The sequence below is a fragment of the Temnothorax longispinosus genome, chromosome 6 (genome assembly GCF_030848805.1).
Source record: "Temnothorax longispinosus isolate EJ_2023e chromosome 6, Tlon_JGU_v1, whole genome shotgun sequence".
In the NCBI taxonomy this organism is placed as follows: domain Eukaryota; kingdom Metazoa; phylum Arthropoda; class Insecta; order Hymenoptera; family Formicidae; genus Temnothorax; species Temnothorax longispinosus.
In genome coordinates, this window is record NC_092363.1 from 14,773,467 (window position 1) to 14,800,897 (window position 27,431).

The 27,431-nt window shown below is 33.1% G+C and overlaps 2 protein-coding genes and 2 long non-coding RNA genes across 28 annotated transcripts; 2 read left to right on the forward strand and 2 right to left on the reverse strand.

Moving 5' to 3' along the window:
• The first annotated feature begins 1,480 nt into the window (after window positions 1–1,480).
• Window positions 1,481–2,647, forward strand: LOC139814553 (uncharacterized). The gene is made up of 2 exons (XR_011732485.1): window positions 1,481–2,342; window positions 2,435–2,647. It is a non-coding gene; the product is annotated as an uncharacterized lncRNA (long non-coding RNA).
• Window positions 2,648–14,922: 12,275 nt separating this feature from the next.
• Window positions 14,923–19,124, reverse strand: LOC139814255 (GTPase-activating protein and VPS9 domain-containing protein 1-like). 7 transcript variants are annotated; one of them, XR_011732403.1, is made up of 9 exons: window positions 18,521–19,124; window positions 18,126–18,235; window positions 17,337–17,735; window positions 16,931–17,243; window positions 16,619–16,830; window positions 16,153–16,538; window positions 15,284–16,084; window positions 15,058–15,202; window positions 14,923–14,937 (listed from the first exon to the last, which is right to left on the reverse strand). XR_011732403.1 is itself a non-coding variant. In XM_071780386.1 (5 exons), exons 4-5 carry the CDS (start codon window positions 16,483–16,485, stop codon window positions 16,046–16,048), a joined length of 372 nt encoding a protein of 123 aa, XP_071636487.1. In that variant the 5' UTR covers window positions 16,486–16,538; window positions 16,619–16,830; window positions 16,931–17,735; window positions 18,126–18,235; the 3' UTR covers window positions 15,572–16,045. The 7 variants fall into 7 exon arrangements, 1 of the variants encoding a protein (XP_071636487.1); XR_011732404.1 differs by having other exon boundaries at window positions 17,332–17,735; XR_011732399.1 differs by having other exon boundaries at window positions 15,058–16,084; window positions 16,931–17,735.
• Window positions 19,125–24,191: 5,067 nt separating this feature from the next.
• Window positions 24,192–26,898, forward strand: LOC139814254 (uncharacterized). 19 transcript variants are annotated; one of them, XR_011732381.1, is made up of 8 exons: window positions 24,192–24,401; window positions 24,716–24,810; window positions 24,927–25,066; window positions 25,521–25,604; window positions 25,667–25,909; window positions 25,971–26,142; window positions 26,386–26,465; window positions 26,541–26,898. XR_011732381.1 is itself a non-coding variant. In XM_071780385.1 (5 exons), the coding sequence occupies exons 1-5, from the start codon at window positions 24,192–24,194 to the stop codon at window positions 25,825–25,827; spliced, it is 690 nt and encodes a 229-aa protein (XP_071636486.1). In that variant the 3' UTR covers window positions 25,828–25,911. The 19 variants fall into 19 exon arrangements, 1 of the variants encoding a protein (XP_071636486.1); XR_011732387.1 differs by having other exon boundaries at window positions 24,328–24,401; window positions 24,716–24,814; XR_011732389.1 differs by having other exon boundaries at window positions 24,367–24,401; window positions 24,734–24,814.
• On the reverse strand, window positions 24,351–27,242 carry LOC139814256 (uncharacterized). Its single transcript, XR_011732405.1, has 3 exons — window positions 27,103–27,242; window positions 26,897–27,038; window positions 24,351–24,802 (listed from the first exon to the last, which is right to left on the reverse strand). It is a non-coding gene; the product is annotated as an uncharacterized lncRNA (long non-coding RNA).
• Between the last annotated feature and the right edge of the window lie 189 nt (window positions 27,243–27,431).

The following is a 27,431-nucleotide window of genomic DNA, read 5'->3' on the forward strand; positions in this document are numbered from 1 at the left end:
AAAACAGATATATGTATAAATACAACAGCAACTTATCACAACACTCTTTAACCGCCAGTGACTGCCAGATATTTGAATTATTACGCACATGCATGAATTCCGTTCCGAAAAATGATCGCCATGGGGAACCCCGATGTAAAAACACGCAACGGAATCATTCTGATTGGTTAGCTCCCCACCATCTCACCTTTCCGATTCCGTTTTCCGATAATTCCGATGTCCATGGGACAGCACCCTAAGTAGGCAAATAAACCAATCTTCGATTACTTTAATATGTGAGATAATTTTTCGTTTTTTTTTTTCGTTTTTAAGACTAATAATAAACCAACAAACGCTAAAATTAGACCAACAATCATCAGCAAACGATTACGCATCGATTAGGCTTTTTTGAAATTAAAAATAAAATTTTTCCGGCTAACTTAATGCTAATTTTTCTTTTTAAATTAAAAAAAAAATTAAGAACCAACAAACGTTGTAATTAGGCCAACAATCACCAACAAACGACCAACAAACGATAAAAAAATATGAAAATTAATAAAGTCGAAGTTGACCGGCTAAGTTACCGGAGCTTTCAAGTTAGCACTCAGTTAGCAGGATTGACCAATAGAAAGCAGGGTGGATTCATTTCTATTGGTCAATTCTGCTAACTTTAACCATCGGTTAAGCTAATAGCGAATTCGGACGCTTTCACTAGTGCACACTGAGTGCGCACTAAGGCTTGTTCTTAATCAATTGTTTACAGATCACCTAATTTGTACAGCATCCATATAGATATTACAGATTGTTTTATTGGCTAAAAAGTTTTTAAATGTGTATTTAAGCGACTTTAAATATAAAAATTAGATTATAAACAAGCCTTAGTGCGCACTCAGTGTGCACTAGTGCAAGCGTCCGAATTCGCTATAACTGTGATTGGTGAAATTGGCCCTAAAGCTAAAGGCCATTGCACGTAACAAAGTTTTAGTTATAATCGTAAGGCTGTAAGGAAATAGACCAATCACAGTCGATTATTCTCCTCGCGCTTGAAGAATAATCAAGTGTGATTGGTCTATTTTCTTACGGCCTTACGATTATAACTAAAACTTTGTTACGTGCAATGGCCTTAAAGGTGGAAGCACATAAAATTGCAGGAGCCATGAGCACGAATGCAGAAGCCATATGCGCATGCGCTATGGTGTCTGCATACTGCCTATGGCTTCTGAATTTTCAATCTACATAAAAATACATAAGCATAGTGTATGTAGATTGAAAATTCAGAAGCCATAAGCCTAGTTTACACCGATCACTTGATACGCGTATTAAATAGTAAATAACTAGTAAATAAGCCTGATTATTGGCTGATCAGATGAAATATACTATTTGATACGCGTATCAAGAGATCGGTGTAAACTAGGCCATAGACAGTATGCAGACACCATAGCGCATGCGCATATGGCTTCTGCATTCGTGCTCATAGCTTCTGCAATTTTATGTGCTTCCACCTTAAGAAAACTGATTGGTCTATTTCATTAAGGGGATCCTGCAGCCGTATGATTTACCGACATTATCGTTTTTCGATGGATCTTTTAATTGGCTTTACAGAATTGCAAGTTTTTGGTCTAGAATTAAAGTACGCACAAAAATCTAGGGCAGAAAACGCGATTTTATATCAAAAACGCCAAAAAATTAAAAATGTTACTTATTTGGGCACATACGCAGCTGTCACCTGACGACAATATTTGCTTAAAACAAAAATTCTGCAGTTTATACATACATAATTTTTATCATCTGCCCTTGGGAAAACATGTAGGAATAATATCGTGCAAGTAGAAGTAAGATTCAATGCGTACAAAAAAAGATCCATCAAAAAATTATTTTAGTAAAGCAAATACGGGATGCAAATGACAAGAAGAGCAGCAACAGTAGTTGCCGGATCTTGCGAGAGATGGCGAGCAATCGAAAAAAGGACAGATGTCATTTCGATAGACAAAAACAGATATAGGGAAAACAAAATTAGAAAGGTTGACATTATCGACATCGAGGAAGTTCGCCAGTCACTGCAGGATCCCCTTAAGGTGCCAATTCATGGGACACTGAAAAACAGCGTTGAGCGTTGTCACGACCTCTATGAAGTTGGCCGGACAACTTCAACGTATCGAACTTTCATTAATTGGAATCGATTGGTGGTCGTTTGGTGGTCTTTGGTAGTCTAGTCCGATCGTTTGGTGGTTAGTCGTTTTCCTGTAGAGGTGTTGTACCTCTATGAAGTTGGCCGGACAACTTCAACGTATCGAACTTTCATTAATTGGAATCGATTGGTGGTCGTTTGGTGGTCTTTGGTAGTCTAGTCCGATCGTTTGGTGGTTAGTCGTTTTCCTGTAAAATAAAAATAAAATTTCCGGTGTGAAGTTAGCCGGACAATTTTTATTTTTCAACCAATTTAACTTTTTTATAGCTCATTCGACGCGGAATCGTTTGGTGGTCACGAATATCACCGGTAAAACGTTTGGTGGTCAACCGTTTTCCCAGAAAATAGAAAAAACCGTATGCGCATAATGCCGTATTCGGAACAATTGTATTTATCACCCAAATTGACTTTGATAGGGCTCAATCGACGCAGAATCGTTTGGTGGTCACGAATATCGTCATTAAAACGTTTGGTGGTCAATGGTTTTCCTAAGAAATAGAAAAAAACCGTACTCTCACGCCATTGGTCGCATGACTCCGTGACGTTAGCTCGGTAATTTGATGGATAAACATTATTTATCAATCAAATTGACTTTCATACGGCTCAATCGACGCGGAATCGTTTGGTGGTCACGAATATAATCAGTAAAACGTTTGGTGGTCAACCGTTTTCCCAGAAAAAAGGAAAAACCGTATGCTCACGCCATTGGTCGTATGACTCTGTGCTATTAGTCAGAAAAATTGTATTTGTCACCCAAATTGACTTTGATAGGGCTCAATCGACGCGGAATCGTTTGGTGGTCACGAATATTGTCATTAAAACGTTTGGTGGTCAACCGTTTTCCTAAGAAATAGAAAAAACCGTACTCTCACGCCATTGGTCGCATGACTCCGTGACGTTAGCTCGGTAATTTGATGGATAAACATTATTTATCAATCAAATTGACTTTCATACGGCTCAATCGACGCGGAATCGTTTGGTGGTCACGAATATAATCAGTAAAACGTTTGGTAGTCAACCGTTTTCCCAGAAAAAAGGAAAAACCGTATGCTCACGCCATTGGTCGTATGACTCTGTGCTATTAGTCAGAAAAATTGTATTTGGCACCCAAATTGACTTTGATAGGGCTCAATCGACGCGGAATCGTTTGGTGGTCACGAATATTGTCATTAAAACGTTTGGTGGTCAACCGTTTTCCTAAGAAATAGAAAAAAACCGTACTTTCACGCCATTGGTCGCATGACTCCGTGACGTTAGCTCGGTAATTTGATGAATAAACATTATTTATCAATCAAATTGACTTCCATACGGCTCAATCGACGCGGAATCGTTTGGTGGTCACGAATATAATCAGTAAAACGTTTGGTGGTCAACCGTTTTCCCAGAAAAAAGGAAAAACCGTATGCTCACGCCATTGGTCGTATGACCCTGTGCTATTAGTCAGAAAAATTGTATTTGTCACCCAAATTGACTTTGATAGGGCTCAATCGACGCGGAATCGTTTGGTGGTCACGAATATTGTCATTAAAACGTTTGGTGGTCAATCGTTTTCCTAAGAAATAGAAAAAACCGTACTCTCACGCCATTGGTCGCATGACTCCGTGACGTTAGCTCGGTAATTTGATGAATAAACATTATTTATCAATCAAATTAACTTTCATACGGCTCAATCGACGCGGAATCGTTTGGTGGTCACGAATATCGTCATTAAAACGTTTGGTGGTCAATCGTTTTCCTAAGAAATAGATAAAACCGTACTCTCACGCCATTGGTCATATGACTTCGTGACGTTAGCTCGGTAATTTGATGGATAAACATTATTTATCAATCAAATTGACTTTCATACGGCTCAATCGACGCGGAATCGTTTGGTGGTCGCGAATATAATCAGTAAAACCAGAGAGAAACCTGAGAGCGGCCATCCGGCTTCGGGGGACGTCTGTCCTAATCTGCCCTCTGAGAAAGTGGACGTCAACTACGGCGTTACGCTCGGTAACGATCAGAGAGGACTCGGGTAACGATACATGGGTTCGTATCCATGTTATGGTTCGTGTCCGAACTACTCAGATGGAGGGGATATGCTGGTCGCGCAAGCCTTTCCTCTGTCCGGGTACGCTAGGCCCTCGGCAAGCTTCGAGCGGAGAGAGAAGGGCAGACATACGATCTGCTGTCTCTCTTGAGCTGTGACGTTGCCGCTTTGCACGGGCCGGCTTGCCGGCTGTACCACGATGCCACGCATTTCGGGTATCGCGTCTCGTGTCTCGCCGAGTGCCGAGTCTCGAGTTGACAAATCGACGATACGCTATACCCGCTATATACGTTACATTTGCTTGTATACAAATTTTAATTTTTATATTTATAATTAAATAAATAAATATATATATATATGTATATATATTTGAAATTTATAAATATATAAAGATTGCAAATATAATTAATTAAATAAATATTTATAAACATAAAAATTAAAATTCGTAAATGTAATGTATTAGAAATCACCGTTCTTTGCTTTTCTATCTAAAAAAGTCTTACATTAAAAACCTTTACTTTGCATAATAAATTTTAAATTTAATATTTAAATGCATACCAATAATTATATTATTAACTATATTGAGAAAAAAATGGTAGTTTATAATATTTCTTGCACTCTTATTAAATTTATTTTACCTATGCATGTTCAAGCGGCCAAATTACGAGCAACAACAACAGAAGGATAATTGGATAAAAATAAAAACACTTTCTTAAATAAACAATACACATGGGTAACAGTGAGTTCTATTATAATTCTCGTATAGTTCTGAACGTGTTCTAACGTTTATTTCTAAAGAGTTCTGACGATAAGCATTATTTATTCATATTTTAAATAATTTTTATCGCCCAAGAAAGACGCATTTACGGGTATGTGGGTGAGACGCTGTAGAAAATCTCGGAGTTCTGGCTTATATAAAATATTTTTCGTACAGTTCTAAGCATACTAAAACAATTTCTAAAGAGTTCCGGGCATTGGCAATGTTGTATAATTTTTAAATAAATTAATAACGCACGAAAGTCAGGAATTTATCGAGAATAGGGTCTTTCTCGAGCGATAAGAATTATTTAAAAAATGAATAAATAATGCTTATTGCCAGAATAAAATGGGACAACGTTAGAACACGTTCAGAACTACACGAGAATTATAGCAGAACTCACAGAACTGCCAAAATACGGCCAGCTTCTCACCTTATTTTCGATAAATTCCTGATTTTCGAGCGGTATTAATTTATTTAAAAATTATACAACGTAGCTAGTGTTTGCTAAAGTTAATAAACATATATATACAACGTAGCTAGTGGCGGAAACTCTTTAGAAAATGCTTTAGTATGCTCAGAACTATACGAAAAATATTTTACATAAGCCAAAACTCCGAGATTTCGCACAGCGTCTCATCTTCTTCTGTCATGATTACTTTTCGGTTAATATTAATTTTTTTAAATATAACACAAAGATTCTAACGCTCGGAACTTTAGAAAATGTTTCAATATGCTCAAAATTACTCGAAAAATATTTTACATAAACCGGAACTCCGAGATTTTAACTGGCGTCTCAACCGGTATACTCGTTGCATTGTAATTTTTTTTTAGTACCTTATAATTAATTTTTTTGCTTTTATATGGCAGAACTCTTTATAGAACTGTTATAGAACTATAGATCTTGCAAAATCTGATGAGATAAACTCTTTATAGAACTGTTATAGAACTATAGATCTTGCAAAATCTGATGAGAACAGTGGTGGAACTTGTGTAGGACAAAATGAGACGCTGCGTGAACATAGCGCTTCAGTTTGTACTGACGCGTTTTTTGAAAGAAGCCAGAACTCTCAATAATTTGTGAGTTTCTGCAAAATGAGACGATAGCTTCACACACACGTTAGGAAGAGAATGTATAAAGAATTATTAACGGAGATATTTAAATTAAAAGATCATTAAAATATATATTTTTCAGGAATGTTTTATAGAGAAACGAAGAAAGTGAATAACGTTAAACTTTGCATGTTTTCTTCACTTTATTTTAAAAATTTATTTTTATTTTTTAAGTAACAAAAATGCTCTTTTTTCTGTTATATCCTGGTTACTATAAATGACAGACGATGTAAATAATTCTAGCTGTTTTAGGTATCTGAAACGCAAAAACTAAATCAATATTTCCATTCTGAGCGGCTTGTTTATTTAAAATATTATAACTTTTTTTAAAATTTTATTAGTATTTTATTAAAAGAAAATGTTTATTCTAGTTCAGACGATAGCCCATATCACTTATTCTGAATAAGAAAATTTTTGGTTTTTACGTTTCTGATACCTAGAACAGCTAGAATCATTTACTTCGTCTCTCATACTTACGTCTTTTAGTGATCAAGATATAATATAAAAGTAACAAAAAAGAAAAATATTTTTTTTACTTAAAAAATAAAAATAGATTTTTAAAATAAGATTAAAAAAACATGCAAAGTTTAACGTTATACGCTTTCTTCGTTCCCCTATAAAAAATTCCTGAAAATTACCTATTTTTAAAGACCCTCTCCGGCTCCAGTTATACTCTACTTGTATTCATACTTAAAAAGAAAAATTTATTTTACTAATGTTTATTTACTAAATATTACATATAACAACTAAAAAATAAGAAGTTAACTTCAAATCGCGTACTTTACACAAGTATTTCTCAAAAACGAGTACCGCAAGGGTATTGAAACTTATCGCATATTATTAATTTCTATTTTTATATAAAGCATCATATACTAGTCTTTCAAAAACATTTAGAAAAAACTTTCTTCACAATTTATTAAAATGTCTGTTTCACAATACCTCGGAATAGGAATTCCGTGTCAAAAGTTAAAACTTTGAAGCTCAATATCTCGATTTTTAATACCGCAAAAGGTACTAAAATTTATACTACACATAAAGCACACCTATAAATTAATGTATATATTCACAGTTTCAAGAAAATCTAGAGAAAATCGATTTTCCGGAGAACGTCCTTAAGATCTTTCAAACCAGAATACGCTCTTGTAATTTATTATTTGTCATTAATATATTTTATTATTAATCACATACATATAAGTGTGAGAAAGCATATGGTACAAAATAATTTCAATATTCAAATTATTGTAATAATAAAGAAATCAATTATTTACATTTTCTTCTGTGTGTGTATGTGTGATGTTATTGACAATAGTTTCTTTGCACGTTTACATTTCTTTTGCAGATTTTTTACACGCTTAATTTTCACAAGTGTGATGTCAAATACAGACAAGATTTTTGTTTATCTGCTATAAGCGTTATTTTGAATGTAAGATTTTAATAATCAAATGTTTTTAATAATCAAACATTTTCAAACTGCAAGCGAGGGACAAGCAATATCATCTACAGCATGTATCCTTAAAATACTACGATCTTTTCTAGCAGCACTAGTCACTAGCGTATAATTTGTCCGCCGACATTACTAATTTCTTCTGCAGCAACACATAAAATGTTGAACAGTTTTCTCGAATGGTTGTAACAACGTCTGTATGTCCTTGCATTATTAATTCGTTAAGGTATTGCTCATTCTCATACATTCTCATTCTATTAACAAAATTTTGAAAAAAGTTATAATATTTTTAATAATATTTTTAATAAAATTTAAAACTATTAATTTAGAAATTACATCTTCTGACCAAAAGCGTTGGTCGAAATTAATAATGTCTCGATGATTGATCCGAAAAAGTGCTGTGTGAATCCGACAAAGCGAGTTGGCTCACGTTTTTTTCAATGTTCATATCGGTAAAGACGTTATATATTTCCAGTTACTGTCGATTTAAGCTGCTTTAACTGTTATTCTATTCACTGGCGAAATAAATTTATTATTCTGATTTTTAATAATATAAGAGAAATAAGACCGTTTTATGTGACCGTTATACAATCAATCAATATTAAATAAGCCGTGTACGATCCGAGCTTGGATCTTAATAGCCTAATAATATTTTTATGTATAATTACACGTATATTTTTTCCAATCTTAATAAATTGCGCGCTGACTAACTTGTCAGACTTACAACACAGCTCCTGTTGGAGTAGTAAATTCTTTACTATTATTTAAATCGATTTAATTAGAGGGGTGTGAGGGGATTTTATTAATCCAATAGGAGCTGTGTTGTAAGTCTGATAAGTTAATTGGCGCGTATTATAGTTGATTAAAGTTGGAAAAATATGTAAATATAGTATATAAAAAATATTATTAGGCTACTATAAAATCTAAGCTCAGATCGTAAATGGTTTATTTAATATTGATTAATAATATTTTTGATAAAAAAGCCGCCTAGAACCTAGAATGGAAATATTGGTTTAGTTCTAGTTCAGACTATAGCCACATATACTTCTTCTGAATAAGAAAATTTTAGCTTTTTGCGTTTCAGATACCTAGAACAGCTAGAATTATTTACACCGTCTGTCATTTATGGTGACCAGGATATAACAGAAAAGAAGAGCATTTTTGTTACTTAAAAAATAAAAATAAATTTTCAAAATAAGGTGAAGAGAACATGCAAAGTTTAACGTTATTCACTTTTTTCGTTTCCCTATAAAAAAAGTTCCTGATGAAAAATATATATTTTAAAGATCTTTTAAATCAGAATACCTCCGTTAATAATTCTTTACATTCTCTTCCTGACAGAAGAAATTTTACCACTTCTCAATATAAATATAAATTTATCTTGTTATGGTTTTATTCAATTATTCCGGCGTTTTTATATTTGTGATTTAATTAGATTATTGTTTACTTTGTTTATATTATTAGATGATTGTTTAATGTTTTAGTCTAGACTAATGTTTAATGTTTTAGTATGTAAACTTGAACATTAATTATCATGTTTTTTTATATTTATCTTCTTCTATCGTAGTAATCCGTTCCGAAGAAGACTAAGTACAGTCGAAACGTTAAGCATGTGTATTGTTTATTTAAGAAATTGTTTTTATTTTAATTCAATATCTCTCTGTTGTTGCTCGTGGCCGCTTATAAACATTAATAGCTAATATAAATTTAATAAGAGTAAAAAGAACATTATGAACTACTTTTTTTCTTGATATAGTTAATATGTAATTATTGTTATGCATTTAAATATTAAATTTAAATACTATTATGCTAAAGTAAAGGTTTTTAATGTAAGACTTTTTTTGATATAAGAGCAAATTTGCCAGAACGGAGATTTCTATACATTACATTTACGAATTTTAGTTTTTATGTTTATAAATATTTTTTTAATTAATTATAATTGCAATCTTTATATTTATAAATTTCAAATATATATATATATATATATATATTTATTTATAAATATAAAAATTAAAATTTGTAAATATAAACGTAAATGTAACGTATAGCGCATCGTCGATTTGCCAACGCGAGACTCGGCATTCGGCGAGACGCGAGGAGCGATACCCGAAATGCATGGCATCGTGGCATAGCCGGCGCGTGCTAAGCAGCTACGTCACAGCTCAAGCGAGAAGGAGACAGCAGATCGTATGTCTGCCCTTCTCTCCCCGCTCGAAGCTTGCCGAGTGCCGAGTAGCCGACTGGCATATCCCCTCCATCTGAGTAGTTCGGACACGAACCATAGCACGGACACGAACCATGTGTGTACCGTTACCGAGCGTAACGACGTAGTTGACGTCCACTTTCTCAGGCGGCGCGTCAGTATACGTCCGCTGGAACGGAATGATCCCGGTGGCCGCTCTCAGGTTTCTCTCTGGTAAAACGTTTGGTGGTCAACCGTTTTCCCAGAAAAAAGGAAAAACCGTATGCTCACGCCATTGGTCGTATGACTCACGATTCCGCGTCGATTGAGCCGTATGAAAGTCAATTTGATTGATAAATAAATGTTTATCCATCAAATTACCGAGCTAACGTCACGAAATCATACGACCAATGGCGTGAGAGTACGGTTTTATCTATTTCTTAGGAAAACGATTAACCACCAAACGTTTTAATGACAATATTCGTAACCACCAAACGATTCCGCGTCGATTGAGCCCTATCAAAGTCAATTTGGGTGACAAATACAATTTTTCTGACTAATAGCACAGAGTCATACGACCAATGGCGTGAGCATACGGTTTTTCCTTTTTTCTGGGAAAACGGTTGACCACCAAACGTTTTACTGATTATATTCGTGACCACCAAACGATTCCGCGTCGATTGAGCCGTATGAAAGTCAATTTGATTGATAAATAATGTTTATCCATCAAATTACCGAGCTAACGTCACGGAGTGTCATGCGACCAATGGCGTGAGAGTACGGTTTTTTCTATTTCTTAGGAAAACCATTGACCACCAAACGTTTTTTAATGACGATATTCGTGACCACCAAACGATTCTGCGTCGATTGAGCCCTATCAAAGTCAATTTGGGTGATAAATACAATTGTTCCGAATACGGCATTATGCGCATACGGTTTTTTCTATTTTCTGGGAAAACGGTTGACCACCAAACGTTTTACCGGTGATATTCGTGACCACCAAACGATTCCGCGTCGAATGAGCTATAAAAAAGTTAAATTGGTTGAAAATAAAAATTGTCCGGCTAACTTCACACCGGAAATTTTATTTTTATTTTACAGGAAAACGACTAACCACCAAACGATCGGACTAGACTACCAAAGACCACCAAACGACCACCAATCGATTCCAATTAATGAAAGTTCGATACGTTGAAGTTGTCCGGCCAACTTCATAGAGGTGTTGTCACGTGACATCAGTATGATGCCAGCGTCAAGAAAAGAGAAGTTGGATTTTTCCAACTTTAAAGGTGCGAATTCATGGGACGCTCGTTTCAGCGTATTGCGTGATCACGTGATTTCGATTTGACGCTAGCGTCAAGCAAAGAAAGCTGGATTTTCTCAGCTTTAGCATCAAACCGTGGCTGTGGCCGTATGTGCTGGTATATACGTATTGCATCGTACCTGATTGTGCCTGATTCAAAATGGAACAAGATGTAAGTAATATATTATATTAGTTATTTATTTAATTTAAAATTTTATTTTATATAAATGAATTTTTTTATTATTAAAGGCAAAATATAAAACGAGAATGCAGAGAAATATATACATCTCCTCCTTGATTTGGATAAAATTTCATATTATTGCATATTGTGATGTGTAGAATATGAAAATAATAATAAATATGTTATCCAATACTATAAAAAGAGTAATAAATTAAATGTTACTTTTTGAGGTTAGAAAGTTTATCAAAGAGAATCGGCATTATTGTATTTATTTAATGCAATTTCTACTTTAATTATCCTATAAGTTTATGTTATACATATATATACATATATATACATATATATATGTATAATAGTTTGTGTTATATGTTTAAATTCAGTTTGATAAATAGTTATTTTATTAAATAATAGTATATTATATTACAATGCTGTGCATCCTTTCATCATTCATCAATCAAGATATTCATCAAAGTTTGCAATATAAAGCTTTGTTTACATTGAGGAGATATACATTCTGCATATTTAAGGGTCGACAGGAGTCACGGCCGAACTCCGAATTGATGTTGGAGACCTCGCGCGGTGACAATACGAAACTTCGTTTCAGTGTCGCCAACGTCGAGAAACTAACTTCTAGGTTTTATGTGTGAATACGCACACACACCATTGAACTGCTCACGCGGACGCACGGTAGAGAGACATATGCTAAGACTGCGGCGTTGCCGCGTCTGTGCGGCGTTGCCGCGTGCTCCCCGCTTTAGCAATACGGCCTGAAAATGCTTTCTGGCCGTCCGTAGCAGAAGGCAGTAACGTACCAAGGCTAACAAGCACCCGCTTTAGATGAATTTTGTGTTTTGCTGATGTATTTAGAAAATCTACAATAAACTAGAATGATTTATCAAAATAATTTTATATCAGCGGTGCACACGTACTTTTGTTGTTAAAATTTTGCAGCAAATATTGAGATTCTGATGTATTTAAAAATTAGATGGATAATAATGTTGATTAAACACTCCGTTTTTTGGACTTATAATTTCATCATAGATTGCAGGAACAGATGCACTCATGCAAATAATGTGACAATTTTTCGTCAAATAATTTTTAAAATAATTTTATTACAAAACTACGCAATTAGGCAGTTCTGTATTGGAAAAAATTAGAAGAAAAATAAAATAACGACTTTTTTACTTGCTATAGTTTCTATAGTCACTCTCTAAAATACGACAATATCAGAAATAAATGAGAATTAGAAACATCATTATGAGAACACTTTGCAATAAGTATATATATATATATATATATATATATATATATATAATTATGACATATTATAATATTACAGAAATAAAACTTATTGTGAAATATTTTCGTATAATGTGAAATAAAGTTTTATAACATTAAAAAAAAGAACAAAAAACGGAGTGTAATCAACATTATTATCCATCTAATTTTTAAATACATCAGGATCTCAATATTTGCTGCAAAATCTTAACAACAAAACTACGTGTGCACCGCTGATATAAAATCATTTTGATAAATCATTCAAGTTTATTGTGGATTTTCTATAAATATATTAGCAAAACACAAAATTCATCTATGTTTTCATTTATTTCCTGCATACTAATTATAATGTATGTAAAAGATACTGCATCTCTTGCACCTTAAATTATTATTTTTTGTAATATAATGTATAAATAATGAATGATGTAAAACATCATTTATTTTATTTGTATGGAAATAAATAGGCAAGCAACAAAAAAACGAAAAAAAGTTATTAGGAACTATATAAGAGATGGTTTCTAATGCATTCAATGCACAAATCTGGATGGACGTTGTTCTACAAATTTTTAATGCAAATCAAAGACCTATTAAAGGAATCAAATCCATGTTAATTGCCAGTATGAAATCTACATGTGTCACAAGATTTTGGGACGTATATAGAAAAAGCAGTGACCGAAGCTACTAAATTTGTATCCATACGTTTAAAAAAAATTGAGCTTACTAATATAAAAATGGATAAGCGATTATACTTTCCCAGATAGCACAGTTGATCTTTATGAATTCATAAAGATCAGATTCAGATCTTTTTGAATTCATAAAGATCAGCTGTGCTATCTGGGTTGTTACAAATTATTATATTATTAGCACAAGAAATACATATAATTGTAATAAATTCATATTTTTATCTCTATCTCTATATAAATGAATGTATGTTTGTCCGCTATGCAAATCTACAGTTTTCAAATTAGAACAACCAAATTTGGTATATACTATCTTATGATACTCTAACTTAATTAGACCGTAGACGTATTTTGAGAACCGCATCATCACCGATTTTTTAGGGATATCGGTTCTAAAATTTTCCTAATGTCTGTCTGTCTGTCTGACTGACTGCGAACTACTCATTTATTAATGGACCGATTTACTGGAAACCGGCCAAAATTTGTCTAACTTTTCGAGAATGCTGTACTAATATATAAAATTCTTACGGGTATGTTTGAACGTTATTCTTAAAAATTAATCAACCAAATCTTAAAGTATTATATATGAAATAGGGGTAAAAAAATTGAGGAATATAATAGAATTCAAAAAATTGTTAATAATAAAGAGGTTACCGATTTCTGTCTAAAAAAAATCTACGTGATTGCTCTAATTTCCGTAAATTTTGAGATATCGAGCTAATTTTTTTATAGATAAAGTATCATTAAAGATAGGTTGGTGGTATTGAATTTGGCGAGAATCGGTGAAGGGGTTGCCGATTTATGTCTAAAAAATGTATAAGTTATTTGATGGATTGAGTATCATTTAAGGAAGGTTGTTATTAAATTTGGTGAGGATCATGGGCGATGTAAAAAAGTTACAATTGACAATATGTGTTTATGAATCATATATTGGTGGATATAAGATTAGCTAGATATAATAAAGTTATAAAAAAAGACGCCGGGGCGAAGCCCCGGGTAACCAGCTAGTTTTAATACAAGTTCCACACATAATACTTTATATTTATTTCCATACAAATTATGAATGATGTTTTACATCATATTTTTATTATAAATTCCAAAACAATATTATATAATTTCTTTTATTTTATTATTCATTTTATTCTTTATATTGCTTTTTTATACATATATTATTGCTTCCTCATAGAGGAAGCTTTGTTTTCGTGAATTTCGTATATGAACCTTCGATTGCGTATAAAGTTGGGTTTAGTCAACCAAATTTAAAAAAATTATATATGAAATAGGGGTAGAAGAAACCACGGTCTTACATACAGGTCTGGAAACTTGTAGGGTGGGGAGTGACTCAGATAGTGAGGTAAAATGGCGAACCTAGGGGTGAGCCAATCAAATTAGGCCGCGTTCCGATGCATGTTCAAAGCGCTATTGGCGTTATTCTATCCTTGTTTATATTCGTATGTATTTGACCGGAAATGAATGTCCGGGAAAGAATCTACCATATGAAATCGTTTGTATTTCGTATGAAGACTTTTGAAGTGCAATTGAAAAGGTTTGTGAGTCATTCGTTTAATTGTAATTAATTAATTATTTTTACACCATGCATTTAGCCGAAATAGATAAATTAATAAAAGTTTTTATACGGAATTGTTTGTATTTTGTATGAAGAGTTATGAAGTGTGATTAAAAAGGTTTGTGAGTCACCCAGATAATTTTAATTAAATATTTATAAACTCGGTAATTAGCCGAAATATAGATTTTAGTTATTCATGTTAAAAGAAGAAGGCGCTAGTGTTCCCGAAGGTCCGTCTGCAATCAGAATTAATATAAACGTTTTAAAAATGATTTTATACTGAAATAAATAAATATACAGGCTAATAAGCCTGTAGTTATAAGCGATAGTTGCTAATTAAGTTTGTAAAGATGTACCAGCTGTGCAGGGTAAAGAGCAGGTTATCTCAAACGCCCTGTCACAACCCAATTAAAAGAGACTCAAATGTCATTACCCCTGAGAAGTACTTTTTGCCATTTAAGTTAGCACGTCAGAGCAACCGGATTGTCCATTGCGTTCCACCTTGAATGTTTTTTACAGTCGTTTATTAGGATTGCCCTACTTTTAAATTGAGCGCTTTTAAATATATTATTATTAAACTACCGATATCGATATTAAAACTTGACAGAGTGACGTAAACTAATTCGCTCATAGTATTATAACAAAGTATATTATGCGTTCAAATTCTCGAAAGCTAATAGCTTCTTTACTATGCTCTCTCTTTATGTCGATCGATTTAGATAAAAATCTCCAAAGTCTTTCTTTCTCTCGCGATATTCGTAGAGTAAAACTGTACAAAAGCTCTACGAAATTGGCGATATTTTTCACGGATCTGGTTCGAGTCTCGGCTCTTGAGGAAGGTGCGCATGTAGAAAGAGTACGCCAACACAGTTTATCCTGCTAAATGGTTATCAATTCTCTATAAGTTCTGTATTGTACATAAATTATAGAATATCTAAACGTTTCTTTTTTTTTCGATGTCCTGTAAAATTATACAATAGAGTTACAAATAAAGATAAAGCCACACTTTACGTATAATTTGATTCAGTCTTTGCTAATGTTACATAATAACGTGCGAAAGAACTAACAGTTAGACTATTTAAGAGACTATTTAAGAATTTTAATTGATACTGGCAGCATAAAACTGTTCAACTAGCTTTACACAAGATAATTGGTCTTCTTCTTTATGAAATCGTCAAATTATGATTATGATACATTTCTACATTATCACCAGCATCGAATCTAATCTTATTTATCGTGATACTCTTGAGAAACTGTTAATCCATTGTCTTAACTCGATCGCGGCGCAGAACTGCGTCCACCAATATTGTTCCTCTCCCTCCAATCGATTCCCGTAAAAGCTGTCTACATATTGAACAGTCGATACAACGACGGCGGATTAGTCTGAAATTAAGCACACGTTAACAATCACTCTTTTTGCTAAAATCACAATTCTCTTTTCAATCGCATACCTTGATTATGACATAGACCAGCACGGGAGTCAGATCGTCGGCAGTAGGTATGCCTCTTTCCAACGCCATGGAGAAGAGATTCATGATGGTAGTCGCGCAATGAAATACACACTGCAACTTATCCCTAGGAGTCTTATACGCCGATATCACAGCCAATTCAGCCTGGGCCCATGACCAGGGGCATTCGTAATGATAAACTTTTGAAATGCGTAGGTCCCTGTGATTTGGAGTTACGACCTTTGCCAACTTATTGATGTGACCGTGAAAAAGCTGGTCCCTATATACATCTCCATCTTCATTTAGATAGAGCGCATTGTGGTATATCCGTGCCATGACGGTTCTTTCCACCACGACTCTCGCCAAATCTAACTAGTTGGCGCTTGCCGCTGAAAGTAAGAAGTAAGTTCAGACGTCTCTGAGCACTCCGCTAAAATCAATTGCGAGATAAATAATTATATTCATGTACATTGCCAAATCGGATCGTTGTCCATTTCCACATGGACCTTCCCTAGAAAATTATCCACAAGATCCTGTTTCTCGTCAGCTAGCGTAAGCTTTTTAAACTCTTCGCAGAAACGCAGGAGGAAAGCCTTCTTTTTTTCCAAAAATACCCTCACACAAACGGATACAAGATGATTATTGATAGCATCCCGATCGCACTTAACTCGCACACATAATCTGAAAAATATTATTATTAAACGGTTAACATCTTACATTTAAACATCTTACATTTACTTATACATTACATACAAAGATGATATTTATATATAAACAGTACCTATCTAAGTGAGCTAATGTCGACAGCAATCCCTGACGACATCTGATTAAATATGCGCGCGATATAAGGAGATCGCTTTTGATAATCCTCTCAAAGTGATTTGAAGAGCTTTCTACATCCATCGTCATTAAATAGACGCACGCAACGTAAAGTTTCATGAAAATGAGCTAGTTAAACTTAGCTAACTAAGACTTATCTCAGCTTCAGTTTTGCCGTTTGCTATGACAGAACCCTCCTGCTGATGTTCCCCATCAAGCCTCACGTTCTCTTCCTCCGCCTGAGTCTCCATTCGCGCGAAGATCACGTTGATCATCTGCGTGAGTCGCACAGGCTGTTGTTTGATTCACCAGGTTGCGCGACAACAAGTAAATGTTGTAAACAGTACGAATTGTTAACAGTACCGTACCCTCGTATACCTCCACATGCTGGCTTGTCATTACAGTCAGCAGAGCTTTAATAATCTGCAGCTGCACACTCTCATCGGTCTGTGCCATGGACCGGTGAAGCAACCGCAAATTGTCTCGACAATGCGCACAATCAGCAGCTTGTTAGGCTTCGTTGAATCAGACACATTGCTAGTGAGATGACTATATGCGATTAACTTCTGCAAGCAGTCCAGTGCTGTGTCACCACAATCTGTATATAGTGACTAGCTCTGACATGCTGACTCAAATGGCAAGAAGTACTTAGCGGTAATGACATTTGAGTCGCTCTTAATTGGGCTGTGGCCCAATTAAGGGCGTTTGAGATAACCTCTTCACCCTGCACAGCTGGTGTACATCTTTGATCTAGTTACGGAGGTCCTCTGCAAGATGGAAATATGAGTGACAAACTTAATTAGTAACTATCGCTTATAGCTACAGGCTTATTAGCCTGTATATTTATTTATTTCAGTATAAAATAATTTTTAAAACGTTCATATTAATTCTGATTGCAGACGGACCTTCGGGAACACTAGCGTCTTCTTCTTTTAACATGAATAACTAAAAATCTATATTTCGGCTAATTACCGAGTTTATAAATATTTAATTAAAATTATCTGGGTGACTCACAAACCTTTTTAATCACACTTCATAACTCTTCATACAAAATACAAACAATTCCGTATAAAAACTTTTATTAATTTATCTATTTCGGCTAAATGCATGGTGTAAAAATAATTAATTAATTACAATTAAACAAATGACTCACAAACCTTTTCAATTGCACTTCAAAAGTCTTCATACGAAATACAAACGATTTCATATGGTAGATTCTTTCCCGGACATTAATTTCCGGTCAAATACATACGAATCTTGTTTATGCCTAATGAATGATAAAGATAGAATGATGCCAATAGCGCTCTGAGTGTGAATCGGACTGCGGCCTTAATTATATATATACATATATAATATGTATGTATGTATATATGTATATATGTATGTATGTATAATTGTATATATATATATTATATACCTTTGTACATTGATATATATAATACCTTTGATATATAATTTTATATAATTGTATATAATTCTTTATAATTAATACATAACCTTATGCAAATGCGAAAATGCAATCGACAAAACTGTTTAAATAATTCACACTTACATCAATGAGAATTTTTCCATCTGGACCACGCTTCTCTAATTTTCGCACGATGCACGTTGGCTCAAAATGACGCTCACACACATGTTGCGACGATTTCAATACTGCAATGCCGGGAATTGCAGATTCCCATTTTTTACGCAATTCTTCGTCCTGAGGCACTTTAAAAACGGAACATTTTTCTGTATTGTCCTTAAATTTCTTCCAGCAATTCGGCACAATGCACGCTTTTGGCATTGTATTTACAATTTATGTTAACTTTCACTCATACAAGTTTCAAAGATTTTCACTGATTTCGAATTTTGACACACGATCACCACCATTTGAACATGGTCACGGTCGGCTCAGTTTCCCGTCCGTCCGATAGGTTTGCTCCAATACTGGGGTCTACGTGCCTCACTAACGGTGACACCCCCCACCACTTAAAAACACAGGAGTTTCCAGACCTGTATGTAAGACCGTGGAAGAAACCAACGAAGAGATTGGTTTTTGAGTTTTTTCTGCCAATATGTTCAGATTGTTGTAAAACGTCGAAATATCGCCTAAAAAAAAATGTTCGTGTGTATGTATGTATGCTTTTGTTGTCCGTATATGCTCTAACTTCCGTAATTTTTGAGATATTGAGATGTTTTTTTTTTAATCGATAGAGTATTATTCAAGGAAGGTTGGTATTGAATTTGGCAATGAGATTTTTTTTTTTTAAATTTTGAATTTTTTTGGAAATGTTCGTGGTTGCTCTAACTTCCGCAAATTTGGAGATATCGATCTATTTATAATTTTATTATATTTTTTAGTCTTTTTTACCCCTAATTTATATATAATTTTTTAAGATTTATTTGATTAGACCCAGCTTTATACGCGATCAAAGGTCCATAATTTTGATCGCATATAAAGCTAAGTCTAATTATATATTATATTTGTATATTTTATGTATTTATATAATAAAGAAATATAATAAATAATATAATATAAATTATGTCACTCTTGGTCGTGTTCCGAAACTGCCAGTACTAAAAATGTATAGGTCGCGTCACATGTATTATAGATTTTCAGCACTGGCAGTCAATTTCGCGGAACACAGCTACGGTCTGTATTACAATATATTAAAAATGTTAAAAACGTTAAAAATAGTTATAAAATGTTAAAAATAGTCATTGGTAAGGAGAAAAATAAATTATTATTTGACGAAGTATTCAACGTACGTTGAATGTACGGACGTAATGTACGTATTTCGTACGTAATGTAGGTACGCTTTTGAATGACAGTCTTTTAAAAGGGTAGTACAGTCTGGCGGAGGATTGCGGAGGATCAATTTTAGGATTTATTTGTGACGAAGTGGTAGGCCAATCAGGTTCATGGTGTATAAGATATTGAAGTACATGTTTAGGTGCATTTACAGTATTTTTTATATGAAAAAATATTAAAAAATGTATAGGAGTTATGAGTCATCTCTTCGCACGCGCGCTCGACTACAATGTAGGCAGTAGCTCCTGTACGGCGTGCCTGAAATGAAAAACGCAAAAAGGGTATTAAATTTAAATGTATTCCCCACCGGTTGACGTTCGAAAATTGTAAAAATGTTAAAAATTGTGAAAGAGTTATAGCAGAAAGTTATTTTGTGCCAATGAACTTTTTGCCAACTTCTTTTTGTTAAGTGCTATAACTCTTTCACAATTTTTAACATTTTTACAATTTTCGAACGTCAACCGGTGGGGAATACATTTAAATTTATTACCCTTTTTGCGTTTTTCATTTCAGGCACGCCGTACAGGAGCTACTGCCTACATTGTAGTCAAACGCGCGTGCAAAGAGATGACTCATAACTCCTACATTTTTTAATATTTTTTTATATAAAAAATACTGTAAATGCACCTAAACATGTACTTCAATATCGTATACACTATGAACCTGATGGCCTACCACTTTGTCACAAATAAATCCTGAAATTGATTCTCCGCAATCCTCTGCCAGACTGTACTACCCCCTTAAAATGTTGTTTTTTTAAATAGCTGTACATAATTTTGCCCACAAAATTGTACTTTTAAGTACAACATTCCTTAAATAGAATGGTTTCCTTAGCAAAATCGAACAACTTTTTCTATTTTAAATGCCCACTCTGTGTAAAAAATGTGGAAGAAAGATATGTATATTATTATTTCATTAAATACATATATGTATATATATGTATATATGTAATCCGTGGTTTATAAATTAAGTTTTATATCTGTTCTTTTTGTAATAACATTATTTTTATATCTATTTTGATTTTATTATAACATATTTCTTTTATTAATTTCAAAAATTGGCTGTAGTTTTCGTAATAGTTTAGATGAGAACGGAAATATTTTTGCTATAAATATGTTATCATTTTCAGTATTATATTAAGTAAAACATGTGCACTTTTTCCGATTTAACACTAGAAATACCAAAAGCTATTTTCGACCGTTTTTATTTTTTAATATTCTGTTTTTTAAAGTAGAAAATTTATATTGTAATAAAAAAATTATTCGATTTATTCGGTCTTTAACATGATTAATGTAACATTACTTTTAAAAATAGAAACGGTAGAAAATTATTTGGTATTTCTAGTGTAAAGGTTACTTTAGAGTCTTTAGACAATCTATAATTCACGACAAAAGAATTATATAATTCTATTTGTTATGTTTTGTATTTTGTAATCTATAAGAAAACATTTGAAGATATATAATTAATGCATGTATGATGTATACATATGTCTGTATATGTATATATTTTTTTACATGTACCTCTAATTTTTTGAATGTTTTTTTATATATGCAATTTTGTCACAAACTGTCGTGAATTATAAATCGTGTAAAGTGACCTTAAAACTAATACTCTTTTCTTTTTGCTTCCTCATAAAGGAAGCTTTGTGATAGTAAAAAAAAATTTTTTCGAGATTTAAATGAAAATAAATTTAGAATGTTCCAAAATGTCAAGAAATCATATAAATAGAAAATGTCCGGAAGTATGTATGTGTGTATGTGTGTGTACAGATTTTTTGTACACGTATCTACTTCTACAATTTTTTAGATACCGGGTTGAAATTTTGCACACAAATAGAGTATCATAGAAAGTATATTCTCCTCTAATTTTATTAAAATCTGTTGACCGGTATGGATTTTAAGGGGATTTTCATTTTTTAGAAAAGTGTGTTTTACGCTGTAGTTTTCTCAATATTTTAGATATCGATCTATTTCTACTAATTCTATTATATTCTTCAGTTCTTTCTACCCCTATTTCATATATAATATTGTAAGATTTAATTAATCAGTTCTTGAGTTACAGACGTTTGAAATTTCGGAGAATCTGTGTACATACATAGAAGCCTTATAAAGTTGGTCTAATCAACCAAATTTTAAAGAATTATATATGAAATAGGGGTAGAAAAAACTGAAGAATATAACAGAATTAGAAAAAGTTGCCAATAATTTAAATTGTTCAAAATTGAGACTTGAGGTATAGTCTTTAAGGGTTACAGTTGACTTGAGTGCCAAAATGCAACGTAATACAGAATTAGAAAAAATATCCGCGAACGCGCCTTGCTCTACCTCTTGTGTAGTGTGGAAAAGAGTTCAACTACGAGCAATGTTGTCGCCAACTTGATGGCACGACGCTCATTATGGCAATGTTTTTGCCGTCGACATTGTGATAATAATAATAACAATAATAATAATAATAAACTTTATTAACGGGTAATAAACCCTTTAGCGTACAAAGAGAAAAGAAAAACAAGAACAATAAGATAAAATTAAAATTTTACAACATAATATGGAGAACATTCAGGTTACAAGAGTAGACGAGAAAGTTTTTGTTTAAAAGTGGATACAGAGCCACCAAAAAAGTCAACCCTATTGGAGAAATTACTTGCAGATATTATTAGCCTATTTACACAAGAATTTGCGCTATACAAAGTACGGTGGTACTCGAGGTGGAAGATATACCTCGAAAAAACCTAAGTAACAAGTGGTAGACGTAATCTTTGTATCTCGAAAAATACACTGAGAAAAAAAATTGTTAATCCCAAGAAATATTTAGTTCGATACGTTCAACTAAACATTTTAGTTAGTTAACTAAATATTAGTTGTTTCAACAATTTATTTCGTTTTTTTAATCAAGAATTAATTAATTCAACTAATGTTTAGTTAACTAACTAAAATGTTTAGTTGAACGTATCGGACTAAATATTTCTTGGGATTGACAAATTTTTTTTCTCATTGTCAGTGTATATTCTCTGTAATTGGCGCTGTAATTTAAAAAGAGATATCATTTCTTTTTTGTAATTGTAATAATAGGTCACTTGAAGCGCGACTCATTTTTTGATAAGGTAACGTAATTTTGTGATGTGTATCACTTGAGTAATAATTTTTTGGAAATAAAAAATACTACTGCTTAGGTTTTTTCGAGATTTTTGGAGATACAAAGATTACGTCCACCACTTGTTACTTAGGTTTTTTCGATACAAAGTACGGTGGTACTCGAGGTGGAAGATGGAGTACTGTCTTACTTCTCTAGTCGGGATGTTAAAATAGATACGTTCCAAAAGATTTCGCTCATAAAGCTTCCTCTTCGAGGAAGCCAAATTAATAAATATTTACTAATAATTATACATATAAAAAGGCTTCCTCATAAGAGGAAGCTTTATGAGCTAAATAAAATGTTGATTAAGCAACGTGCAAATTTATAATTCGCATACTTGAAAATTGTGAGAAAGTAATGTTCAAATTTATAATTTGTACACTTAAAAATTATAAGAAAGCAATGTGCATGTTTCTACTTGCACACTTAAAAACTATGAGGAAGCAATGTGCAAGTTTCTACTTGCACACTTTTTTTCTATGTTCTGTCCTGTATATTTTTGTCTATCCTTTTATATCTATTTTATGTTTATCCTTTATACCTATTCTGTCTTTCTCTCTCTCTCTCTCTCTCTCTCTCTCTCTCTCTCTCTCTGTTCTATCTGCATTCGTAGGAAATGTAAAGAATTGTTAATATTAAAGAAAACAATTTTTACATTTTCTCTTGACGGAAGAGACCACCACCTTCTCGCGGTTTCCAACAAATATATACGTTGTCCATGCATTTATTTGAGAACAAATATTACAATAAATTTATCATATTGTTGCACAAATAATTTATTCCTTTTTTTAATTTTATATTTATATGTATTTGCTAATAGCAAAGTAATTATACTATCAAAACAATATTTCTAAAACAAACAATATATAATTTAATGTTTTATTTCACTTTTCTTGTGTTGAAAATAATTTATTTTCTAAATTAATAACATGATTTTTTTTAGAAGAAAGCGTACATATTGGCCAAGAGTGGATTTCTATTATTTACGCTTTTTCTGTTTTTTATTTCTTTTATATAGTTTATTTTTAAAATAAAGATAATATAATTTTATTAGATATTATTTATGTAATTGCGATCAATTTTACTAACATTTTTTGTTATTAGTTTCATTACTTTTAAATAATTAAGAAACACACGATAGTGTTTCACGACTAGTGTGGGAAGGATATTTTATTGTCATCTGCAATGTCATAATATATATTTTATTTATAAATCAACATCAGAGAAGGGATACGCGAGACATAATAGACGAGCCAAGTCAGCCTACGCGCTAACGCATACGACTTTCGAACCGGCTATGGCTGTCTGCGCTCTTCTACCCGCCCGAAGCTGGCCGAGCCGCGCCGAGTCGCCGCCGAGCGCCCAGCCCACACGTACACGGCTCCGTCAGCTGTGTGCGTGTCCCTACCAGGCGCGCAGGCAGCGGGCAAACAGCACCATTGGCACCTCTGAACACAGCCCTTGTCAGTATGTTACCACGGAAATTCCCCATAAGCTGCTCTTACTAGTGAGAATCGTTTGTCCCAAAGTTTAGCCTAATTACGTAATGAATCTCATTAAAATTAGGCTCATTTTAATCAGTAAGATCAGCCGCAAGCTGGTACAGAGCCGGATTTTGCATTTTGGCTCTTAAAAATTTATTATAAATAAAATACGGACTCGCAGCTGACCCAACCTGACCCGTGTCTAGCTGCGCGTTTCCCCACATTTATTATAAATTTTATTTCGATCCTTTTTCCAAAATCCGGCTCTGTACCAGCTTGCGGCTGATCTTACTGATTAAAACGAGCATAAGTAAAATGAGATTCGTTAATTAATTAGGCTAAACTTTGGGAAAAGCGAATCCGTAATTCCCGACCGGCCGACAGAGGTCTCCACTCTTACTCCTGTCCATGGCTCCTGTCGACCCTTAAAGAATAAGTAACATATTTTTAAGTCTGTAAATATGTAATAAAAATATGTAAATATATAATAAAAAATGTTACATCTAATAAAAGAATTGATGAACAAATATATTATTTTTTATTTCTAGGATTGTGAACTTGTGCAAACATGTGGAGTATGCGAACAGATATGCGGTCAAAAGGATATTGCAGAGCATGCATGGTTGCCTAGAAGGATACAGTTCTTATGCCGTTGATCCAAATACTTTATATTTTTATCCATTAGCAGGTGTGTGTGTGTGTGTGTGTGTGTGTGTGTAAAGTTTGGATGGAGAAGAAAAGATTATATTGTTTTTTTTATAGCATCATATAGCTATATATCTATAGATATTTATAGCATCATATATCTATTTTTCTTTCTATTGCACTTGTAGAAACATTATTTTTTTTTCTTTTTTTTTCACTGGAACCTATAATATAAAAAAGCTTTTTTCTTAATTATTGAAAATGATTTAATGTTTTAGCTGTATCTATTTGAATGCTTTCTGTGTCATTTTCATTATGCATTAAAGATGAGATTGAATCATCCTCAATGTTAAACAATATTATATTTATGTTAGACAATGTGCTGTAATGTTTGTAATTATAATTACTCAAAAATTTTAATATATGATTAATAGGATGTTTTTTATTTTCTTTCTATATTTACTGAAACAAATATTAATATTTTTAATATTTTTTAGATGATGGCACAACTATTGTGAGACGAAGCAATATAAATAACGTGGAACAATTAGTAGATGAGCCGTTTTATAATAACTGTGGAAGTAAGTAAAAAAACAATCTTAAATATAGAGAGATCATATCTTTCTAAAAATAATTTTTTTAGATAATGTTGTACACATATCCCAAAAAGGAAAACGAAAAGTTTCTGGACAAGTAAAACAAATATCTAACAAACGTTCAAAATTAAATGATAGCGCAGGAAACAAATTAAATTTTGATGATGTGGAATTCTTAATTCTTGAAGTGGAAAAACGCCCACCATAGTGGGATTATTCTTTACCTTTGCTACAACGCAAATCTACAATAAAACAACGGTTGTGGTCAGAAATAGCTTTGGCATTAAATGGTGAGTATAAAAATAATATGAAAAATATTTAAACAAAATAATAAATTTATATTCTTTGTAGGTAAAATAAGTGCAGAAGAAACACAAAAAAAGTTCAAATCATTGCATGATACGTTTCGCAAAATCATACAATCAGAACAACGAATGAGTGGATCTGCTAGGAAGGACACAATCCAAAAATGGCCTCATTATCATTCGATGAGTTTCCTTAAAGACTCTTGTCTTCAAAAAATGTAAGCATAAATATTTAAAAAAGACCAAAACCCGTGATTGAAAACGTCTTGACATTTAATCTGACCAAAACCAATGGTCGATTTGTCACGACACTAATAGCCAAACGTTGTCGACTATAAAAATAGATTTCTCGTTAATCAACTATTGGCGGAACAAACATATACTTTTCTATAAGTAATTTAAATTTATTAAATAATTATATGACATATATATTATTTGATTAATTTTAAATAATATTACAGCACGGTGTCTAATATAAATAATGATGATTCAAACTTATCGTTAATGGATGATGAAGATAATGCAGAAAGCATCCGAACAGGTACAGTTGTTGAACCATGTCAAATTATTATATTAAAAATAAAGATTAAAAAAAAATAATTTTTTTATATTCTAGATTCCAGTAAAGGAAAAAAGAAGAAAACAAATGATGGGTCGACAGATGCGATAGAGAGAATTGCGGACGCTATTTGTCAAGAAAAGAATATAACCTTACCTCCACCACCAGAACCTGACGAAATAGATTCTTTTTTAAGTTTAGTGGGATTTAGATTACAGAAAATGCCACCAAAGACTAGATTAGAAATAATGCAAAACATATTACAATTAACGTATGAAAGAATTATCCAAGAAAACGTTTATGAATAATATTTTATATAAAAAGCAACAAACAGTTAAAAACGGCGAATGCGAGTCGAGCGCGGGACGAGGTGCGCAAAAAAGAATTATTTAGACTTGTTAATTTGAACGAACGTTTCGGCTCTTCCTTTGAGCCATCTTCAGCATTTATTGAAAGTAATCGCTAGTCCTGCAGAGCTCGAGGAAGAAGACTCCCTTCTTGAGGAGATGTCGGAAACAAACGAGCTGGTACGCACGATTATGGTGGACATTACCGCTATGAGAGAAAAAAAAAACTCTATTACGCAACGTCGTTTGAAAAAGGAAAGGAGAACGCTCACCTCAAGATCTGCAGAAGTCACAAAAGTACATTATTCGAAGTCAAAAGTCGCAATAGTCAAAAGATCGTACATCTCGGAGGGAGAATAAATTTGCAGTCACAACCGTCACACATCTTAGAAATTAGCGGAAGAAATTGACAGTCAAGCGCACAGCGCAGCGGTTGGAAACGGTGTGAGACGAAGGATCGAACGAGTATTGATCACGGACGCTGTTATAAACATAGTGATGTGTCTCAAGAAAGGACGAACATAAATTAGATATTGTTTATGATAGGCAGATATGCGTGATGTAGGCACTCGGTATCCGATTGGAGGTTTAGACCATGGCG